Below are 22,586 nucleotides of genomic sequence, written 5' to 3'. Positions count from 1 at the left end.
CTGCTGTAAAATTCATGTGCATGTTTTTGTGTGAACGTATCTTTGTTTCTGTGGAATACATGTCCATGAGTGCAAACAGCTGCCCCATTTTTCAGGGTGGCTATGCCATTTTTACATTCCGAACAGAAGAATATGAATGATTTGCTTATTCCACATTCTCAACAGGATTGATATTGTCACTATTTTTAATTTTAGCCGTCTTGATCGGCTTGCTTTATAGGGGTTTTAATTCATATTTTCTTATTGGTTTCTAGTGTTGAACATTTTTTCATATCCTCATTTCTTTGTGTCTTATTTAGTGAAATGTCTCTGTGTGTTTTGCCCGTTTTCTAATTAGAACTCCCCCCCCCTTTTTTTGTTCTTATCTGTTGAGCTTTGTTTGTGGTGCTGAGGATTGAACCCAGAGCTTTGCATATGCTAGACAATCACTCTACCCTGAACTAGTCCCAGCCCCCCTAATGAGTTTTGAGTTCTTTATGAATGTTAAATACCAGTCCTGTATTGGATATGAGGTTTGCAAATATTTTCTTCTAGCCTGTAGTTGGGAAAGAGGAGGGGCACGTGATAGTGCTGAGTAGGAATCAAAGTCCAGGCTCCCCACATGGATTTCACTGATACCATGGGGGAGGATTAGCTCATTATCAGTCAGTAGGGATGAATAAGTCCTGTTTTCTGCTTGATCTTTTCTCATAACACCCTGGCCTGGGTATTGGGATGCCTCATTTTAATTTTGCAAGAGTGGAAGTCTTGGTTTCTTACTTGGATTTTGCTAGAGTTTATGTAGGTTGGGCTGGAGTTTTTTGTTTTGTTTTTTTCCTGTGGTGATAGGAGTACAGCAATTATTTTCTAAAGGTTTTCTGTCTTGCTTTGCCATATCTTTCCTGGATTTTTAGCTGTGAGAGCAGATTTTTGTAGGGCTTTTGTCTGTGTCTATTGTTCCTTGTTGCCCCAAATCTGTATATATGAGACAAAAAGAAAACTCGGGGATCTCACCACCAAATCATCCTCAAGTCCCAGGATCCCTAGCTTGTCTGCCTCCTTCTATGCTTCTTTCAATTCTTCTTAAATTGGTATCATATAATGTCCAGAGTATTTAGGTCTACTTAGAAGGAGAAATATGGAAAAATTCATCCACTCCATCTGTGGGAAAAGGCATCATAATTTAAAATATTTGCATATGAAATGAAATATACTATATCATCAAATGGAATGCCAAAGTATAGTATCTTTCTTTAAAAAAAATTTTATTTATTTATTTTTTACATTACAATTCTTAATACAGATTATAGTACCTTTCTAGGTAAACCACAGAAACCTCAAAGAAATTTTATATTTATGATAGCTTTGGGCATTTTTGCTGGGGCATTTTGCCCCAGCAAAAGGTTTTTCTTGCTCTTGGGGGCATAATAGTAGGTGTAGCTCAGGCCTCTGTAATAGCCCAAAATAAACTCCAATGAGGGTTGAATGGCTTAAATAAGGTAGAGTTTCATTTTTCTTTAATGTCATAGTCCAGGTTAGGGAAATAAACTGTGTTCCCTGAGGTCATCTTAAACTGGCTATCCTTATGCATGTCTTCCATGGTTGTTCCAGGCATTCCCATATTTAGGTATCAAATGGTGATGGTAATGGTGATGGTAGTGGAAACACTTGGAGGTCAAGAACTGGATTTTAAGGACAAGAAGCAGAAGTTGCACTTAACACTTTTGATCATATCCCATTGAATTAAACTTAGTTATATGATCAAAACTAGCTTCAAAAGAAACAAGAAACATCTTCAGTTTGGTGGCTATATGTCAACAAAAGTTTGGGTGACTTCTATTACTATAAGGAAGAAAGTGAGAATATATACTGGGGGACAATAGTAGTTTTTGTTCTAGTACTCTAGTAGATTTTTTAGAAGAACTCTATTGGGTGGTCTTGGTTATGAGTCATTTTATTCTATAGTTAACTGTCATTTTTTTTTTTTTACTGTGTTCTTTGACCTTTTTTATTATAAAATAATGATAAGACTTTTATGGTCATATCCTGATCTGGATAGAAAACTGATTAGTATAGTATACAACTAACTATGTAGACTACTTAAAGAACCTACTTATATCTTCTAGGGATCACAGAGTCCACGGGGAATAGGATGCACACCTGAAGCTGTATGTAGTCACATTATTATTGAGAGCCATGAAAAAGGATGTTTCAGGACTCTTACTGCTGAACAACCACAACTGGAAGACCATCCTTGTGTTTTTACATCTGCTGAATCCTCAGAAATGATCAGAGGACGACAGAGCCCATCATCGTGGAGAACCAGGCACATCAATTTTTCCAAATCCCTAGACCAGAACAACCCCCATTTGAAAGTTTGGAATTCCTTGCAGTTACAAAGTCATTCCCCACTTATATCTGATGACTTCAAAATTAGCAAGGGCCTTCGAATGCCATTCCGTGAGAATATGGACCCTTGGCTGTCAGAATTAGTAGAAGTAGAACCTGCTTGTGTGCCACCTAAAGAAGTGGAATTTCCTTCTTCATCACTAATACCGCCCCCAGAACCCATGAAACAGTTTACTACCTCCATCACTTTTTCATCTCACCGACATTCTCAATGCATTTCAGATTCCTCTGTTTTTAAGGTTGGTGTTACTGAAGGTAGCCAGTATACTGGAGCATCTATGGGGGTATTTAATTCTCATATCACTGAAGAGCAAAATTCTAGAGATTTTAAACAGAAAACCTCTTCCCCTTCATCATATAAAATGCTTAGTCATTCACCACATAAAGCTGTGACCTTTTTAGCAGAAAAAGGTAGGCAAAACGAAAAATTATTTGTTGATTTTGAGCCTTCTCATCGAGAGGAAGCACTCTTAGAAAGATCAGATTTTAATGTCAGTCATTCTGAGCCCAGTACCAGTGCAAATTATACATTCAAGGAAATTCAGTTTTCTGATAACCATACCCACATTAGTATGGGCAGACCAAGTTCCACACTGGGAATAAAAGAGAAGAATGTAACCAAAACTGCAGATCTTCCTTCGCACATTTTTCTTGAACAACGAGAACTCTTTGAAAAAAGCAAAGCCCCACATGCAGATCACCATATGAAAAAACACCATTCTTGCCTTTGTCCAGACATTCCTTCTTGCATTTTTCTTGAACAGCAAGAACTCTTTAAACAAAGCAATGCCCCACGTGTAGATCATGAGATGAGAGAAAGCCATTCTCTCTTTTCTCAGGGTCAGGATTATATAGCTTCAGACCTTCCTTCTCCCGTTTGTCTTGAACAACATCAAAGCAGACCCCTAGGTGTAGATGACCACATGAGAAAGCACCATTTCCCCTTTTCTCAAGGTCAGGATTGTGTAGTAGAAAAAAATCAACATACACCTAAATCACACATTACTAGTATGATAAATGTTGAAGTCAATTCAGTCTCCCAATCTGCCCCCGATCACTATACCTTAGAAACATCTGCATCTACTCCACCTTCAAATAGAAAAGCACTTTCATGTGTTCGTATAACTCTGTGCCCCAAGACTCCTTCCAAGTTGGATAGTGGAACCTTAGATAAAAGATTTCATTCTTTGGATTCTGCTTCTAAAACAAGGATGAATAGTGAGTTTAACTCTGACCTACAAACTATATCTTCAAGATCATTGGAATCAACCTCCAAGTTATTGGCTAGTAAACCTATAGCACAAAATCAAGAATCTTTAGGTTTTCTAGGACCTAAATCACCACTGGACTTCCAAGTTGTACAGTCTCCTCTTCCAGATAGTAATACTATTACTCAGGACTTGAAAGCCATACCTTCTCAGAATAGCCAGATAGTAACCTCAAGGCAAATACAAGTGAACATTTCAGATTTGGAAGGATATTCCAAACCAGAGGGGACTCCGGTATCTGCAGATCGGTGAGTCTTGTGATAACAAGCAAGCTGATGGAATTTGTGATAAAGGGTTTAAAATACTTAAGCAAATGTAATTCTCTTGGGGAAGAGACTGATTTTTTTTAAGGGAGGTTGTATCTGACTAATCTGCTAGAAGTCTTTCAAGAATTATGTAAATAAGCAACAACATGTGATGGTAATATGTTTATACTTTCAAAGGTCTTTTGGTAAGACTTGACATCAAGTGTAAGACAAAATTGAATTACTTTCAAAATAATCTTGACCATTTACCTTTTTTCCCCCATATTGGAGATTATCCTGAAGATTTTTGGGAGGTTGCATGTGTGTGTGTGCATGCTTTCTCTTTGTGTCTCCCTCTTCTCAATTTGATTCATTTTCATAATTTCCCTCAAATGTTTAGCATTTAAAAAGAAAAAAAAGAAAACTTTACAGTGGTGAACAATGGCAGATAACCACTTCAGTGAGATGATGTAAGACTAACATCACCAGTATGCCTGTCAACATAATGTGCTCGCCACATTGTAAATGTGGGAAAGGAAACCCAATTCAGCAATAAATGTATTAGATTTATCTTATTCAGCCTAATTTTTATCATCATTCAGTTTTTACCTTAAAAAGTCTTTTACAATATGACTAAAAAGAATTTCCTGTATGTTTATGCCGTATGGTTGGGCATAATATAAACATACATACAGCAGCACACCAGAGAGCACTTTGCTTGGAAAGAAGGAAGGGAAAAATGTTTATTCAAAATCCTTATGTGGTAGTCATTGCGATGAGAGTCTTTTTTTTACTGTCTCCTTTAGTCCTCATTATGACCCTGTAAAGTAGGTACCCCTATTTACTCACTGGGAAACTGAGACACTGACATTGCTACTTGGGCCAAGTGAAGCTGTCTGTAAGGAAGAGGATGGGCATTCAAATGCAGTCTGATAGTTGGCATGGTGGTGCACTTCTGTGATCCCAGCTACTTGGGAGGTTGAAACAGGAGGATCAAAGTTCAAGTCCAGCTAGAGCCTGGGCAAGTTAGTGAGACCCTGTCTCAAAATAAAATGTGAAAAAGGGCTGGGGATGTAGCTCAGTGATAGAGTGTTCCTGGATTCAATACTGTTACCAAGAAAAAGAAGAAGAAAGAAAACAGTCTGTTAAAGCAACAGCTTACTTCCCTACATTCTATTGTCTGTCAGAATCTTGAACACTACTTCCAACCGTTCTTCTAGCCATGATCTTGGACAAGTCATTTCATATCTTTGGCACTCACATGTGAATGGTGGTGGAAACGGGGTTGGAAAACTGAAAGGTTCCTTACTGATCTGCAAGTGATTGAGAATTGGATTGGAGCACAAAAACAAGGCCAGTCTCTGGTTTCAGTATTTTAAGTATTGGGAGGCTATAGTTATTTTAAAACTTTGGGTATGTGTGGGGGGGTAATTTTATTTTATTTTATTTCATTTCAATTTTATTTTCATTTCATTTTTATTTTTAGACGGGGTCTTGCTAAGTTGCTTAGGGCCTCACTAAGTTGCTGAGAATGGCTTCCATCTTGCAGTCCTTGTGCCTCAGTCTCCTGAGTCACTGGGAGTAGAGTTGTGCACCACCACACCTCTTTTTCTTTCTTTCTTTCTTTCTTTTTAAAAATGTTTAAAAATTAAAGGTTAGACGATTTCATGTACAGTGTTTAAGCCCTTCAAAGTTTAAATGCCCAGTTATTGGAACTGAATTCCTTGAAAATCAGATAAAGTTATAAATGAGAAAAATAATAAATTATTATAAACATATTTATAACTGATAGTAATGCCATTTGTTCATAATGTAATAAATGTCAGGCTTTATAGTGAATATTCATCTTATTATAATGATCAGAGAGAAATATTATTACTTAACAAGTTGGGACATAGAGAAATTGATTTAATTCAATATCATCATATGGCCATTCTGTGTTGGAGTTGGCATTTGAAACTGGATGTGTCAACTACAGAGTTCATAAGTAATAAAAACTGTACACACATGTATCTGTATAGAGAGATGCATAAAAGTATGTGTATATATGTGCAAAATATTTTTAAATTTTTAAAATTTGAGTTAATTTTGGATTTACAGAAGAGTTGCATAAATAGTACATTAAATTCCTATATTAGTTATCTATTTCTGCATAACATTTTACCTTGAAATGAAGCAGCTTAAAGCAGTAAACCTCCCAGTTTCTACAGGTCAGAAATCTAGGCATAGCTTAGCTAGATCTTTTGGCTCCCATTGTTTTACAAGGTTGCAAATAAGGTAGTGGCTGCAACTCTGGTCTCATCTCAAGGTTTGAGTAAGAGGGTATATTTCCCAGATCACTCAGTTGCTTGGCCACAGATGTTAGTTTCTTGTCTATTTAAGGCAACTCACAATATGACATCTAAATTTATAAACTTCCCTTAGAGTGAACAGGTAAAAGAACAAGAGAGGGTGCCAAGATGAAAGCCAGCCTTTTTGAAATCTAACCTTATCTTTGCTACTTTGCTTCCAATTGAAATGAATCACTATATCTAGCTCACATTCTGATTCTGGGCATGAATACCAAGAGGTAGAGATTATTGAGAGATATCTTATTTTAGAGGTTTTACCCATTCTGGATTTTATTGAAGTTTACTCTTATGTTAATATCCTATGATAACATCATAACATAAAGCATTTATCAAATGCTTTATGGTTACATCCTGCTTAACCTTAAAATGTACATGCTGCAAACTTCATTTTCTTTTTTTTTTGTGGTATGCAGTTATATCCATTGATCCAGTTCCAAATAAAGCAGTTGCATTAATCCAAAAATTCTCCCATGCCATCCCCTTTATAGAGAATCCCTCTTATGAACCTTGGCAATCCCTGGTCTATTTTCTTCTCAATAGTTTTGCCTTCTCATATAAGTGGACTCATAAAATACATAGCAACCTTTTGGATCTGACTTCTTTCATTTTGCAAAATGCATTTAAGATTAATCTTGCATGAATCCATTGTTTGTTCCTTTTTGTTGCCTTATTAAAAGGAATATCATTGCTTTTATTGTTCCTTTAAATTATAATTCCATTGTACTGACTATCATAGTTCCATTTAAGCACTGAGAAATATTTGACTTACTTCCTGTTTGGGGCCACTAAATTTTTAGCTTCTATAAACATTCATGTATAGGTTTTTGTTTCTCTAGGATACTTGGGAAGATTTTTTTCTGGTATGGTCTTATAATTTTGCATCTTCATGGAAATATGTGGACATTCTAGTTACTTTACATTCTTGTCAACCTGTGGTACTGTCAATAGATATTAGCGATTTTGTAGTTAAACAGTGGTATCTTGATTTGCATTTTCCTAAAGGCTAGTTATTATAAATACCTTTTCATATGCTTCAAGGGCATTGGCTTTTACTTGAGGCATATTATAATAACTGCTTTATAGAGTTTTTGTACTAACATCTCCTTCATCCCAGCATTGATTTATTGTCTTTTCCCATGTGAGTTGAGATTTTTCTGATTCCTCATATGCTGAGTAACTTAGAATTGTATTTCATAGTATTATATTATGAAATGACAGTTATTTAAGTCCCATAAACATTGTTGATGTTTTTGTTTCAGCAAAGAATTAACCAAGCTGGGTTAAAAATTGCAAACAGCCTTTGAGCCTTATCTTTCTTGGTCAGGTCAGAGCAAAGGCTTGTTTTACTTCTATGTGTTCTTCCTGATACTGTTTTGTGTCAAGGCCAAGTGGCACAGAACAGAGGGAGACAAACCCACATGGATTTGCCTCACTTTGAGACAACATTTCTTCTGGTAGAAGAGTAAGGTTTACCTCCCTCAGAATTTTAGGCTCTCATTATTTATATTGCTGCTGTACCATTGCCACCATGGAATTACTTGGGCACTGAGGCTAAATTGAACAGAAAAAAAAAAAAAAGAAAAAAGAGAGAAAAGGAAAAAAGGATTTCTGACTCTTCTCCTACTCCTCAAGCAGAAACTGGAGGAATTTGCCTGGGAGTCTTTCTTTTTAAAATTTTTATTCTAATTTGTTATATATATGAAAGCAGAATGCATTATAATTCATATTACACATATAAAGCACAATTTTTTATACCTCTGGTTGTATACAAAGTGCATTTACACCATTTGTGTCTTCGTACTTAGAGTAATGATGTCCATCTCATTCCACCCTCATTTCTACTCCCATGGCCCCCTCCTTTTCCCTCTCATCCCTTTGCCTTATCTAGAGTTCGTCTAATCTTCCCTTGCTTCCCATCTCAACCCCGTTATGATCAGCCTCCTTATATCAGAGAAAACATTCACCATTTGTTTTTTGGGGATTCGCTAATGTCACTTAGCATTATATTCTCCAACTCCATCCATTTACCTGCAAATGCTGTGATTTTATTCTTTTTTATTGCTGAGTAATATTCCATTGTGTATATATACCACATTTTCTTTATCCATTCATCTATTGAAGGGCATCTAGGTTGGTTCCACAGTTAAACTATTGTGAATTGTGCTACAGTAATATTGATATGGCTGTGTCTCTGTAGTATGCTGTTTTTAAGACCTTTGGGTATAGACTAAGGAGTGGGATAGCTGGATCAAAAAGTGGTTCCATTCTCGGTTCTCCAAGGAATCTCCATACTGCTTTCCATATTGGCTGCACCATTTTGCAATCCCATCAGCAATGTATGAGTATGCCTTTTCCTCTACATCCTTGCCAACACTTATGTTGTTTCTATTTTTTTAAATAATTTTTTTTAGTTGTAGGTGGACACTCAATATCTTTATTTCATTTTTATGCAGTGCTAAGGATCGAACCCAGTGCCTCATGCGTGCTGGGCAAGCACTCTATCATTGAACCAGATCACCAGCCCAGTTGTTTGTATTCTTAATAGCTGCCATCCTGACTGGAGTGATGAAATCTTAAAGTAGTTTTGATTTGCATTTCTCTAATTGCTACAGATGGTGAACATTTTTTCATATATTTGTTGATTGATTGTATATCACCTTCTTAGAAGTGTCTGTTCAGTTCCTTAGCTATATATTGATTGGGTTATTTGTTTTTCTGGTGTTTAGCTCTTTGAGTTCTAATTTACCCTAGAAATTAGTGCTCTATCTGATGTGCAAGTGGTAAAAATTTGCTCCCAAGTTGTAGGCCCTCTATTCACCTCACTGATTGTTTCTTTTGCTGAGAAGATTTTTAATTTCAATCCATCCCATTTATTAATTCTTGATTTTAATTTTTGGACTATAGGACTCTTATTAAGGAAGTAGGGGACTAATCCAATATGATAGAGATTTGGGCCTACTTTTTTCTTCTATTAGATGCAGGGTCTCTGGTTTAATTCCTAGGTCTTTGATCCACTTTGAGTTGAGTTTTGTGCATGGTGAGAGATAGGGGTTTAATTTCATTTTGTTGCACATGGATTTCCAGTTTTCTCCAATGTATGTTTTTGGCACCTTTGTCTAATATAAGATAACTGTAATTATGTAGGTTAGTCTCTGTGTCCTCTATTCTGTACCATTGGTCTACCAGTCTGTTTTGGTACCAGCACTATGCCATTTTTGTTACTATTGCTTTGTAGTATAGTTTAAAGTCTGGTATTGTGATGCCACCTGCTTTACTCTTCTTGCTAAGAATTGCTTTGGCTATTCTGGATCTCTAATTTTTCCAGATGAATTTCATGGTTGCCTTTTCTACTTCTATGAGGAATGCCATTGGAATTTTGATTGGAACTGCATTAAATCTATATAATGCTTTTGGTAGTATGATCATTTTGACAATATTAATTCTGTCTATCCAAGAACGACAGAGACCTTTCCATCTTCTAAGGTCTTCTTTAATTTCTTTCGTTAGTGTTCTGTAGTTTTCATTGTAGAGGTCTTTCACCTCTTTTGTTAGGTTGAGTCCCAGTATTTTAATTTTTTTAAGGCTATTGTAAATGGGATAGTTTTCCTAGTTTCTCTTTCAGAGGAGTTGTCACTAATGTACAGAAATGCCTTTGATTTATGGGTGTTGGTTTTCTATCCTGCTACTTTGCTGAATTCATTTATTAGTTCTAGAAGTTTTGTGGTGGATTTTTTTGGGTGTTTTCTATGAATAGAATCATATCATCAGGAAATAGGGATAATTTGAGTTCTTCTTTTCCTATCCATATCCTTTAATTTCTAATTGCTCTGACTAGAGTTTCAAGAAATATGTTAAATAGAAATGGTGAAAGGGGGCATCCCTGTCTTATTCCAGTTTTCAGAGGGAATGCTTTCAATTTTTCTCCACTTAGAATGATATTGGCCTGGGGCTTAGCATAGATAGCTTTTATAATGTTGAGATATGTTCCTGTTTTTCCCTAGTTTTTGTAGTATTTTGAACATGAAGGGTTGCTGTATTTTGTCAAATGCTTTTTCTGCATCAATTGAGATGATCATATGGTTCTTATCTTTAAGTCTGTTGATGCAATGAATTACATTTATTGAAATCCATATATTGAACCACCCTTATATCTCTGGGATGAACCCCACTTGATTGTGGTGTACTATCTTTTTGATACGTTTTTGTATTCAATTTGCCAGAGTTTTTTGCATCTATGATCATTTGAGATATTGGTCTGAAGTTTTCTTTCTTTGAGTTGTCTTTGCCTGGTTTTGGAATCAGGGTGGTATTGGCCTCATAGAATGAGTTTGGAAGTGCCCCCTCTTTTTCTATTTCCTGAAATAAATTGAAGAGTATTGATATTAGTTCTTCTTTAAAGGTCTTGTAAAACTCGGCTATGTATCCATCTGGTCCTGGGCTTTTCTTGGTTGGTAGGCTTCTGATGGTGTCTTCTATTTCATTGCTTAAAATTGATCTGTTTAAATTGTATATATCATCCTGATTCAATTTGGGCAAATCATATGGCTCTAGAAATTTGTAAATGCCTTTAATATTTTATATCTTATTGGAGTACAAGTTTTCAAAATAATTTCTAATTATCTTCTATATTTCTTTAGTGACTGTTGTGATATTTCCTTTTTCATCATGTATGATAGTAATTTGAGTTTTCTCTCCTCTTCGTTAGCATGGCTAAGGGTTTGTTAATTTTATTTATTTTTTCAAAGAACCAACTTTTTATTTTGTCAATTCTTTTGTGAATTTTTTTTTTGTTTCAGTTTCTTTGATTTCACTCTGATTTAATTATTTCCTGTCTTCTACTGCTCTTGATGTTGATTTTTTCTTCTTTTTCTAGGGCTTTGAGATGTAACCTCAAGTCATTTATTTGTTGACTTTTTCTTCTTTTAAGGAATGAACTCCATGCAATGAACTTTCCTCTTAATACTGCTTTCGTAGTGTCCCAGAGATTTGGACACACTGTATCTGTGTTCTCATTTCACCTCTAAGAATTTTTTAACCTCCGATGTCTTTTGCAACCCATTGTTCATTCAGTAGCATATTATTTAGTCTCCTGGTGTTGGAGTAGCTTTTATTTTTTATTTTATCATTGATTTCTAATTTCATTACATTATGATCTGATAGAGTGTAGGGTAGTATCTCTACTTTTTTATATCTGCTATGAGTTGCTTTGTGGCATAGTATATGATCTATTTTAGAGAAGGATCCATGTGCTGCTGAGAAGAAAGTGAATTCATTCATTGAAGGATGAAATATTTCTATATATGTCAGTTAAGTCTAAGTTATTTATTTATTTTTAAATTTTTTTTAGGTGTAGATGTTCACAACACAATACCTTTATTTTTGTATGGTGCTGAGGATCAAACCTGGGCCCTGCCCGTGCTAGGCGAGCGCTTTACCACTGAGCTACAGTCCCAGCCCCCAAGTCTAAGTTATTGATTGTATTATTGACTTCTGTAGTTTATTTGTTTAGATTTTGTTTGGAAGATCTATCCAGTGGTGAAAGAGGTGTGTTTAATTTACCCAAAATTATTGTGTTGTGGTGTATTTGACTCTTAAAGTTGAGAAGAATTTGTTTGATGAATGTAGATGGCTCCATTGTTTGGGGCATATAAATTTATTGTTGTTATGTCTTGTTGATGAATGATTCCTTTAAGAAGTATGAAATATCCTTCTTTATTCCTTTCGCTTTACTTTGGCTTGAAGTCTACTTTGTTTGATATGAGGATGGAAACCCCTGCTTGCTTCCACAGTTCATGTGAGTGGTATGATTTTTCCCAACCTTTTGCCTTTATGGTGTGGATGTCTTTTCCTATGAGATGAGTCTCTTGGAGGTAGCATATTGTTGGGTCTTTTTTAAAAATCCAGTCTGCCAGTCTATGTCTTTTGATTGGTTAGTGTAGGCCATTAACATTCAAGGTAATTATTGAGACATGATTTGTATTCCAGCCAATTTTGTTTATTTTTGATATTTAACTTGATTTCTCCTTTGATTAGCTTTTTCTTTAGTGTAATAACCTCCTTTGCTGATTTTCATTGTTGTTTTTCAAACAATTTCTCTTCATGCAATATTTTGCCGAGAATGTTCTGTAGTGCAGGCTTTCTGGTTGTAAATTATTTTTACTTTTGTTTATCATGGAAGGTTTTTATTTCATCATCAAATCTAAAGATTAATTTTGCTGGATATAAGATTCTTGGTTGGCATCCATTTTCTTTTGGAGCTTGATATATGTTCCAGGATCTTCTAGCTTTCAGGGTCTGAGTTGAAAAGTCTGCACATAATCTAATTGGTTTCCCCCTATATGTAATCTGATTCCTTTCTCTCATGGCTTTTAATATTCTCTCCTTATTCTATGTGTTAGGCATTTTCATTATAATGTGCTTTGGTGTAGATCTGTGGTTATTTTGTACATTTGGCATCCTGTAAGCCTCTTGGATTTGGTTTTCCAAGTTCATTCTTCATTTTTGGAAATTTTTCTGAAATTATTTCATTGAATAGATTTGGTTTGGACCTCTATGCCTTCCTCTATCCCAATAACTCTTAAATTTGGTCTTTTTATGCTATCCCATATTTCTTGAATGCTCTGTTCATGGTTCCTTAGCATTTTCACTGTGTGGTCTACATTCTTTTCAAGATTATATATTTTGTCTTCGTTGTCTGAGGTCCTGTCTTCCAAATGGTCTGATATGTTGGTGATACTTTCAATTGAACTTTTAATTTGGTTTATTTTTTTTTTCATTTCAAGAATGTTTGTTTGTTTTTTTTCAGAACCTCTATTTCCTTATTGAAGTAATCTTTGCTTCCTGTGTTTGTTTATGTAGCTCCTTTTCAAAATGATCTTTTGCTGCCTATATTTGCTCTCTTATAGCATCCTTTAATTCACAGAACTTTTAAATTGTGTACATCTTGAACTCCTTCTCTGTCATTTCTTCTGTGCTGGCCATGGGTTTTAATAATGTGGTATCTTGATTTGTTTGGGGCACTTTCTTCCCTTGTCTTTTCATATTGCTTATGTATCTTCCCTTCTAGTACTGTGGATCCAAGGTATTATCGTTTTTACCCTATAGGTTTATAGTGCCCCTGTAGAATTCCAATACTTCTCCTTTGAGGTGAAGGACAATGTTAACAGATCCCAATATAAACAATATACATCCTGAAAACAAAGGTTTGCTATTAAGACTTTTACAGTTTGGTCACAATGTACAGAAATGGTGAATTCAATTATTATCTACAATACACTCAGTAGGTTTGTAAAAGGGTTTACAGTTTCTGATGGAGGACAAAGAACCTGGGGTGAGGAGTAGGATGCTATGCTGAGGAGTTAGGAGATGAGGATATAGAGTTATTATATCTTAGGAAGTGTGAAAAGGAAATCTAAAGAAGATGATTAATAGCAGGAGAAGAAAGAGGAAGTAATTTTGGGTATAAAAGTAAGTGGGAAGACAGTAATTTACATAAAACACATTATATATTAAGAAAAATAAAAAATGTTAAAGTAGAGAAATTGGTGGAAGAAAAGGAAAAAAGTAAAAACAAAAAAGAATCTTGAATGAAGAAACAGGCATTGTTTTGGTTGGAGATCAGTATCTTTCCTGCTTCCCTTCTCATCTAATAGGTAGGGTCGTCAGTTGTTAGCTGGTATCTCTGTGCTCAGGGTGGTGAAGGTAACCGGTTGTCACTGTGCCTGGCTAGTGGCTACTGAGGAGAGGGGGAAGTTAGAAACTGGGTACCTGGTCAGCTGGAGTTCCAACTGGAGTTGCCCCCCCCCCAAAGATGGCGATGAAGGTGACCCAAGATGGAGGCACCTGCTTTCAGTGATGAGATGTTGAGTGGGGTTGGGGGAGCTAGGCGATGGCTTTGAATGGTGATTTTAGAGATGAGCTCTGTAGTGTGCAGTGTGTGGCTGTTGGCTGACTTCAGAGGCTGTGTGAAGTTTTCAGGTGCAGGCAGGCTACTCTGCGTAGGGGACTATCGCCGCTGCTGCAGAGTCCCAAGATGGCAGTGACTGGGGGAGCCCCTTGTTGGTAGATGGAGTTTCTCTTGGGAGTGGCAGCCAGAACTGCCAGCTATTCTGCATGGGAGCGGCCTCTGTGATTTCTGCTTGGGTAGGTTGCTGAAAGTTCTGTGCAGATGCTGATGCTAGTCCTGTGTGGGCAAGTAGTTGGGAGACCTACTCTGACGCTGAGGCCTGGAGTCCTGGACATGCACGTGACCTGAGAAGCAATTTTCTCACTACTTGAGTCCCAGAGCTGCCTCCCTCTGGCCCACCATCTTGGATCTGCCTGGGGGGGGGTCTTTGTGTCTGTGCTAATACTCTCTTCCAGATTGTAGGCTGTATTGAATTCAGGTGAGTCATACCAAAAGATGCAAAAATGATGGTGAAATCATCTTCATTTTGATACTTCTAAGCTTTATAATCTTCCCCAATCTGTCTGCTCCTGTTATTTTTCCATCCTTTCAATAACTGCTTCACATAGTCTGTCTAGGTTTGTAGCTGCTGTGCATTCAGAGGGAGAGATGTCATGAGTTATACTTACCTGGAACTGGAACTAGAGTTATATAAACTTTTTGTTGTTCCCATCAGCAACATATGCAAGTTCCATTTACTCTACATACTCTCCCAACACTTATTATTTCTAGATATTTTTAATGTAGTTATTCTGAGTGTCAAAAAAAGTTTGTTACTTAAGAAGTATTTGTTTACTTTTGTCTGTTGGATTGTTTCTTTCATTATTATAAGAAATTTGTATATATTACAGGTACAAATCCTCTGTGTACTATGAATATTTACTTATAATATGTAATTTGATTTTAATTTTCTTAATGGTATCCTTTGAAGAACAGAAAATTTTAATTTTGTTAAAATCTGGTTTGATTATTTTTTGTATGGTTAGTGCTCTTTTCATGTCCTAAGGAAATGTTGAGTGTTATGAAAATTTTCTTCTGTTTTCATCTAGAATTGCTATAGTTTAAGCTATAGTCTATGATCAGTTTCAAATTAAGTTTTGAATATGGTATAAGTTTCACAGTTGAATATCATTTTCTTCCATATGTATATTCTAGCACCATTTTTGAAAAATGATTATTTTCTTACCAAATTAAGTTGATTTTCTTGTCAAAATCAGTTGGTATTATATGTGAGTTTATTTTGGGAGTTTCTATTCTGTTCCTTTGTTCTATTTACTTTTATGTCCCTCCTATCATATCTTTGTTGTAATTTTTTCAAAGTCTTGAAATCAATTTGTATTCTCCAATTTTGTTTTTATTTTCAAAATTGTTTTTCTATTTTAAGACTTTTGTGTTTCTATATAAATTTTAGAGTAGATTTTTTAGTTTCTCAACAAAAGTGTAATGGTATTTTGTTTGAAATTGCATTGAAAATATAGATCATTGTGGGAATTACTGACATTTTAATAATATTGGGTCTTCCCATGCATGGACATTATCATTATTTTTATTCTCATTTAAGTCTTCTTTAATGTCTCTCAGTGACGTGTAATTTTCAGTGTATATAGGTCTTGTACATCTTTTTTAAAAAATTTATTTCTATTTGTTGAGACTCTTGTATATGACATTTTAAAATTTGCATTTTCTAGTTCTCAGACAGTGAGCATTAGGAAATTTAGTCAAGGCAATAATTACAATGGTTGAGACATACCTATATATCCTATATTTCATATTCTGTAGCTTCCCTAAGAAGTCTTTCTCTGTAAGACTTCAGAGGTACCATGTTAATATTTGGTTGCCCTCAGTTAATAAATCAATTCTTTGTCGACAGTCACATTGCCAGATTTACTCTGTCCTTTCCAATTTTCTTGCCTTTTGTTTTCTTTTTCTCATCTAATGCACTGGGTAGGATATTGAATACAATTTCAAATAAAGTCAGTAAGAGCAGACATCTTGCCTTGTTCTCACTTGACTACTGCGCTACATCTCCAGCCCTTTTTACTTTACTTTTTGAGACAGGTTCTCATTAAGGTATTTAGAGCTTCAACCTCCCAAATTTCTAGGATTCCAGATGTGTGCCACTACTCATAGCTTGTACTTAGACTTTTGATATCTGTAACAATGTCTAATTTATAAATTGGGCACAACAAGAAATTGTTAATTACTAATAATGAAATGGAACAATTTTTACAATATAATATAATGAAAATTATGTGAATGTGGCCTCTCTAAATATGTTATGTAATATTTTCAGACTCCAGTTGACTGCAGGTAATAAACTGTAGAATGAGAAACTGAAGATAAGGAGGGAAATCTGTAATTTGTTTTTCATTGTGTCTGTTTGCTACTAAAACCATTAAATCAGTTGATTTCAGACACCTTGATTCATTTTTGTTCCATTTTTTTGTTAAGATTCTCCACATTTTCACCTGTTTCCCCCCATATTTTTTGCTCTTAATATTTTAATAATAATTTTAAAGTTGTTCTGTGCTAGCTACAGTATTAGAATCTTTCCTAAATCAGTTTTTCTTACTGTTTTTTTTTTCCCTCTAGTTTTGGTGACTTTTTCCTGCTTCATAAATTTTATATTTTTTGATGTGCTAGACATTGTAAACAAGAGAGTTGTAGAATCTAAGGGTATTACTTTTCCACCAGAGAGTATATAACCTTTTCTCTGTTAATTAGTTAGGGTATCTTAATCAGTTCAATCACTTCAAGGATTGTTCGAGTTGTGTTGGAGTTTTAGTTCACTTATTCTATCCCATTATTTTTCCTGATTGGTGGATTTTCTGGATTTTTCCTTTGTGCCCAACATATCTTTAATTCTTTTAAAAATTGTGAAACTCTCAGTTAAGTCTCTCAGTTGTTTAGACTTAGCTCTTTAGATTCTTTACTCTTCACAGCTTTAGAATATGGTAAATGTTATAAGGGAAGACCTGCTAGGTTTTTGTTGCAGTTAAATTTTACTCAATGGAACTTCGTCTCATAAGCACTCTTACTATTGCAAGTGTTTTCTGACCCCAGTCCCTTTCTTGGTATTGGCACTTTTGACAGAGGATGATGTTTTTCAAAGCTCTCCTCAGTGTTACTTAAATCTGGTAGATGTATTTTGTTTGTTTTTGTACTTTTATTAGTTGTTTTAAGTTACATGAACCTTAGTTTTTATTTTGGCATAATTATAAAAGCATGGAATATAATTTGCTTTAATTCAGTCTCTGATACCACCCCTTTTCCTCTCTCCTTCCTTCTTTTCTTCCCTGTTCCTTTCCTTCTATTCTGATCTGCTATTTATTTAAGGTTTTTTTTTTTTTAAAGTAGTGCCTTGTGGTTATACATAAAGTTGGGAAACACTGTGATATGTTCATATAGATACCTAGGTTAGACCAGATTCATTCCACTATTCTTCCCTTATCCTGTCCTCCTTCCCTCCCACTTAATCCCCTTCTTCTACTGCACTGATCTTTCTTTAATTTTGATGGAATTCCTCTTTCTTGTCTTTCCCTTTCTTCCTCCTTATTTTGGACTAGCTTCTGCATTTGGTAGATGTATTTTTAAGGGGAGGCCAGATATATGTTTGCCAATGGCCTTTTGATCTAGTGGGACTAGAATTCTTCTAGTGCCTAGACTATTCTTGTTGTTTTGGATTAATCTCTCAGCCTTCTGTTCCACCAAAGCACTCAAAAATGTGTTATTGAGAAGTCAGCTGAGTATTCCTCTAGATTTCCACTTCATTATACCAACTCAGATTTAATCAAAACTCTAGCGATTTTTCTTTCTGAGTGGAGTATGTCTGTTTATTACCAAATCCCTACCTAAAAGTATCAAAAATATGTCTCTCTAGCATGTTAATTAGCAATATGGTAATATTTCTCGATTGCTTCTATAGCTCTATGGCTTTTTTAAACTCTGATTTTTTGTAATGTATTCAGTTTTGTTTGTTGCAGTAGGAGTGATGGCCTGTGGCTGCCTATTTTACCCTGTTATGTACTTACTTGAAGTGGAAGTGTCCTTTTCAGATAACCTTTAATTTCTCTCTGTATTAATAGAATTCTTATATCTCTTATTAGACTTATTAAGAATTTGATATTTTTATGATACTGCATATGACTTTTTTTAGATTTTAATTTACTTTTCTGATAAGAAAAATTTAGTGACTTTTTAAAAATTTGATGTTTTATCTTTCCAGAATTTACTTATACTCTAAGCTGAATATAAATTATTTTGGATTTTCTGTGCACACATTGTATGAAATATGAAAAGAAATTATTCTTCCTTCTTTATTCATATACATCTATTTCTTTTTTCCTGCCTCCTGCAAATATTATTTATCTCCTTAACTAAAATACATGGTGAGAATTGGTATCCTTGTTTGCTCCGAACTTCACAGGGAACATTCTTAGTATTTTGCTATTAAATATGATGGTGCATAACTATTAAGTTTTATTAAATTCTATTTCTTCCTATGTTGGTATGGTCATAATGTGTTTTCTCCTTTATTGATGTGGTGAATCGCATTGATTGCTTTTTTTTTAATGTTAACTCTCCTTGTATTCCTCTGGTAAAACTATCTTGTATGAATTCGCTTACACACATCTGGGTGGATGTGTATACAGTAATAGAACAAGCAAGCACATAATACGCACACACAACATTTTGTTTGGGATTTTTACATTCTGTGTGCAAAAGAGATTGGTCAAGTTTTTTTCTTTTTTCACCATTATCCTTTTCAGTTAGTGTATATTAGGCACAGAGTAGAGATTAAAAATATTTTGTTTTTATGAATTTTTTCTCTTTTTAAACAGGGGATTGAACCTAGGTGAGCTTAAACACTAAGCCACATCCCCAGCCCTTTTTATTTTTATTTTGAGACAGGGTCTCACTAAGTTGCTGAAGCTATCCTCGAACTTGAAATCCTTCTACTTCAGCCTCCCAAGTCTCTGGAATTACAGGTGTGCACCACCATGCCCAGCTTGCTCTATTCTTAATATTGTTCTAATACTGTACAATATTATTCCCTCTTTTTGTACAGATTTTTAAAATTTTTTTGAATAATTTTAGATTTATAGAAAAGACACAAAATAGAGCCCTCTATAGCCTTTTCCTTGTTTTTTTTTTCTGTTAATATCTTACATTGTCATAGTATATTTGACAAAGGTAAGACACCAACATTTATATGTTGTTTTAACTAACTTGCAGGCTTTAATTACATTTCACCTGTTTGTCCATTAATTTTCTTTTTCTGTTCCAAAACCTCGTCTGGTAATGTCACATTCCATACTGTGGTTGCTGTGGTCTGAATGCCTGTGCCCTCTCTAAATTAGTATACTGAGCCCAGTCCTCTAAAGTAATGATTTAACAGGGGAACCTCTGAAATTAGGCTGATGGTGTTTCTTCAGTTTGAGTTAGCATTCTTACAAAAGAAACCCCAGAAAGCTGTCTGTTCTTTTCTTCTATGTTAGGACATGATGAGAAGGTGCCATCTATGAACCAAACAGAGTGTAGTCAGTAAGCACAAAATCTGTCATTGCCCTGGTCTTGGACTTTTCAGACTCTAGAACCATGAGCAATAAATTTCTGAAACCACATAGCATATGGGATTTTGTCACAGCAGTCCAGATGGAGATAGACAGTTGTTAATCTTAGCCACTTGTGGTATATGGTATTCTTCCTTGTTTTTCATGAACTTGGAAGTTTTGAGGAGTACTAGTGAGAAATTTTGTAGATAGCAGCTCCTGTTGGGTTTGGCTAATGTTTTTCTCTTGATTAAATTGTTTTTTATTTATTTTTTTTTTAGGTTTAGGGAAAGAATACTACAAAGATGAAATATGCTTCTCTTACATCATATGGAGAATATGATATCCACATATCATTACTGATGATGTTAACTTTGCTAAATTGGATAAGGCAATGTTTTGCTAGGTTTCTCCACTGTGAAGCTACTCTTAACATTCTCTTCTTTTGAAATCTAGTCACTAAATTCTGTCTGTACCCAAGGGGGAAGATAGAGTAAGCTTTTACCTCCTTTGGTTATTTGAAATTCTTAAGCAAAATTTGTCTGTTCTTCCTAGTTATTTATTCAATTGTTTATGTAATCTATTGTTTTAATATGAATTCTCTATAATCTTAATATATTTGCTATTGAAAACTTCTGATTCCCCTCTTCTCCCCCCTCTGCCCATTGACACATAAACCACTTGAGGGTAGGATCTGTTTCTTCTTCATCTTTGTATTCCTAGGCTTTTAGCATGATGCCCTAATCTTACAATTAAAAATAAATAAATGAATTATATTCACTTCAAATGAAAAGTTCCATTTCCTTTGTTAAATTACATAATGGCATTATAAATTAAGATTAGGTTTTAAAATAAAATTAAAGCCAGGCACGTTGGCACATGCCTGTAATACCAGCAGCTCAAGAGGCTGAGACAGGAGGATCATGGGTTCAAAGCCAGCCTCAGCAAATTAGTGAGGCCCTAAGCAACTTAGTGAGATCCTGTCTCTAAATAAAATATAAAAAAGGTCTGGGGATATGGCTCAGTGGTTAAGCACCCCTATATTTAATCCCTAGTACATATATATATATATATTTAATTAAAAACACACGTGATTACATTTTAACATGTATTTGATAAAGTGAATGGTATAACTACCTTAATAGCATTTGAGATTATTGTGTTCACAAAATATTTCTTGTAACTACTTAAATTTTCCTGACTAAGGATTTGACCTGCTATAATCCTCTTTTTTGTTCAGTTCACCAGAACAGAGTAAGACCTCGTTATTTGCCTCTGAAAAGTTATCATCTGATGCGGTCACTCAGATAACAACAGAAAGCCCAGAAAAGACCATGTTTTCATCTGAGATTTTTATTAATGCTGAAGATCATGGAAGTAAAATTCTAGAGCCACATACTAAAAATCCACTGAAAGGTCCTGTCAAGTTTGCTTCATCATCTTCAGTGCAACAAATTACTACTTCTCGTGGCACAGATGGTAAGAGAATATGATTGCATTGTAGGTCATTTTCTCAACTTTTACATGTGATTACCTTAGAAATTTATGATATTTGTCTTCCTGGTTCTTAAACTTAATTTTAATTTAAGAATTAGGAGCCACATGATTATTATATCCATCTTTTATTTATATAGCTTTGAAAAGAATATGATTTACTACTTTTTATTTTTTAAATCTTTCTTTCTTTTTTTAAAAGAATTGACACCAAAGACCATTGTTTATTATGGTTCTAGTTGAAGATAATTACAGACATTATATTCAAGTGAGCAAACAATTTTTTTTTGCAAACAAAATAGTAGTTTATTTTGTGCTTATAATCTGATTAAATTAACCTAGGTTGACTACTTAACCCGCTGTCTTTAAAATGTAGAACCTGAAGTTATTTTAGATTTGCCGTTATAGTCAACTGGAATGAATGAGCAAAAAAGCATGGAGCACATGTGGGAGGTTTTATAGGCAAAACCTAGAAATGTCCCAAATCACTTTCACTAGGAATATAATATAGCTGTATTTTTCAGGATGAAGAAGAAATGGATTTTGGAAAATAGCTAGCAGTCTATATCATAAGGTCTATATTTAGAGTGTTTTTGTGTGCTATGGTTTAAGTTATATTTAAGTATAAGTGATATTTTTATAGTGTTTATACTATATAACATTTAAAATTAAGTTATTAATTTAATTTAATAAAATTAAATTATTTCCCTTTTTAAGTATACAGTAGGAAATTTAAAAAAAATATTTACTTTTTAGTTGTAGTTGGACACAATTACTTTATTTCACTTATTTTTATGTGGTGCTGAGGATTGAACCCAGGGTCTCACACGTGCGAGGCGAGCGCTCTACTTCTGAGCTACAACCTCAGCCCAACAGTAGGAAAGTTAACATTTAAGTTTCCATTCTTCCTCATATGAAGGTTGGAACCTTACTAATTTTAAAATATTTAACATTTTAAATAAATCTACATAAAATATATTTTAAGTTTTCCTTCTAATGCAAAAAGCTTACCCATCTGCAACTATTGATAGAATATGCCTAAATTGGTTATAATTCTTAAATATTTTATTATGAAAGAAAACCATACCAAAACTGTGTAATTTAATCAATAATCTCGAAGAGTACCTTTCTGTGTCAGTTGCCTCTTGTCACAGTGATGCTGTATAACAAGCAACCTCAAATATCTTAGTGGCTTATAACAAACATTTGCTTTTCTCATACCTTGGCTTTGGGTCAGTTGGACTTTGGCTGGGCTTGGCCAGCAGAAATGGTTTGGGCGTGATCCAGGTGTTTCTAAGACCCAGGATACCCAGGTATGTTGCTCTCATGATGGTGGCAGAAAC

General features: G+C 34.7%; 1 protein-coding gene across 9 annotated transcripts in view; it reads left to right on the top strand.

Moving 5' to 3' along the window:
- Positions 1 to 22,586, top strand: part of Alms1 (ALMS1 centrosome and basal body associated protein) — a 189,806-nt gene that overhangs the window by 91,999 nt on the left and 75,221 nt on the right. For 8 of the 9 annotated variants that reach the window (XR_013428866.1, XR_013428868.1, XR_013428867.1 and 5 more), the window contains exons 11-12: positions 2,106 to 3,904; positions 20,990 to 21,228. Coding sequence is in view for 6 of the 9 variants with exons in the window: in XM_078029017.1 (XP_077885143.1) it covers positions 2,106 to 3,904; positions 20,990 to 21,228 (2,038 nt within the window). In the remaining 3 variants the exon portion in view is untranslated. Of the gene's footprint in view, positions 1 to 2,105; positions 3,905 to 5,088; positions 21,229 to 22,586 lie in introns of those variants that run through there. The other variant, XM_078029020.1, reaches the window with a different exon arrangement.

This window comes from Ictidomys tridecemlineatus, chromosome 12, assembly GCF_052094955.1.
Source record: "Ictidomys tridecemlineatus isolate mIctTri1 chromosome 12, mIctTri1.hap1, whole genome shotgun sequence".
Lineage (NCBI taxonomy): Eukaryota > Metazoa > Chordata > Mammalia > Rodentia > Sciuridae > Ictidomys > Ictidomys tridecemlineatus.
Note: the sequence above shows the minus strand (reverse complement) of the source record. Positions and strands in the feature narration are given on the sequence as shown.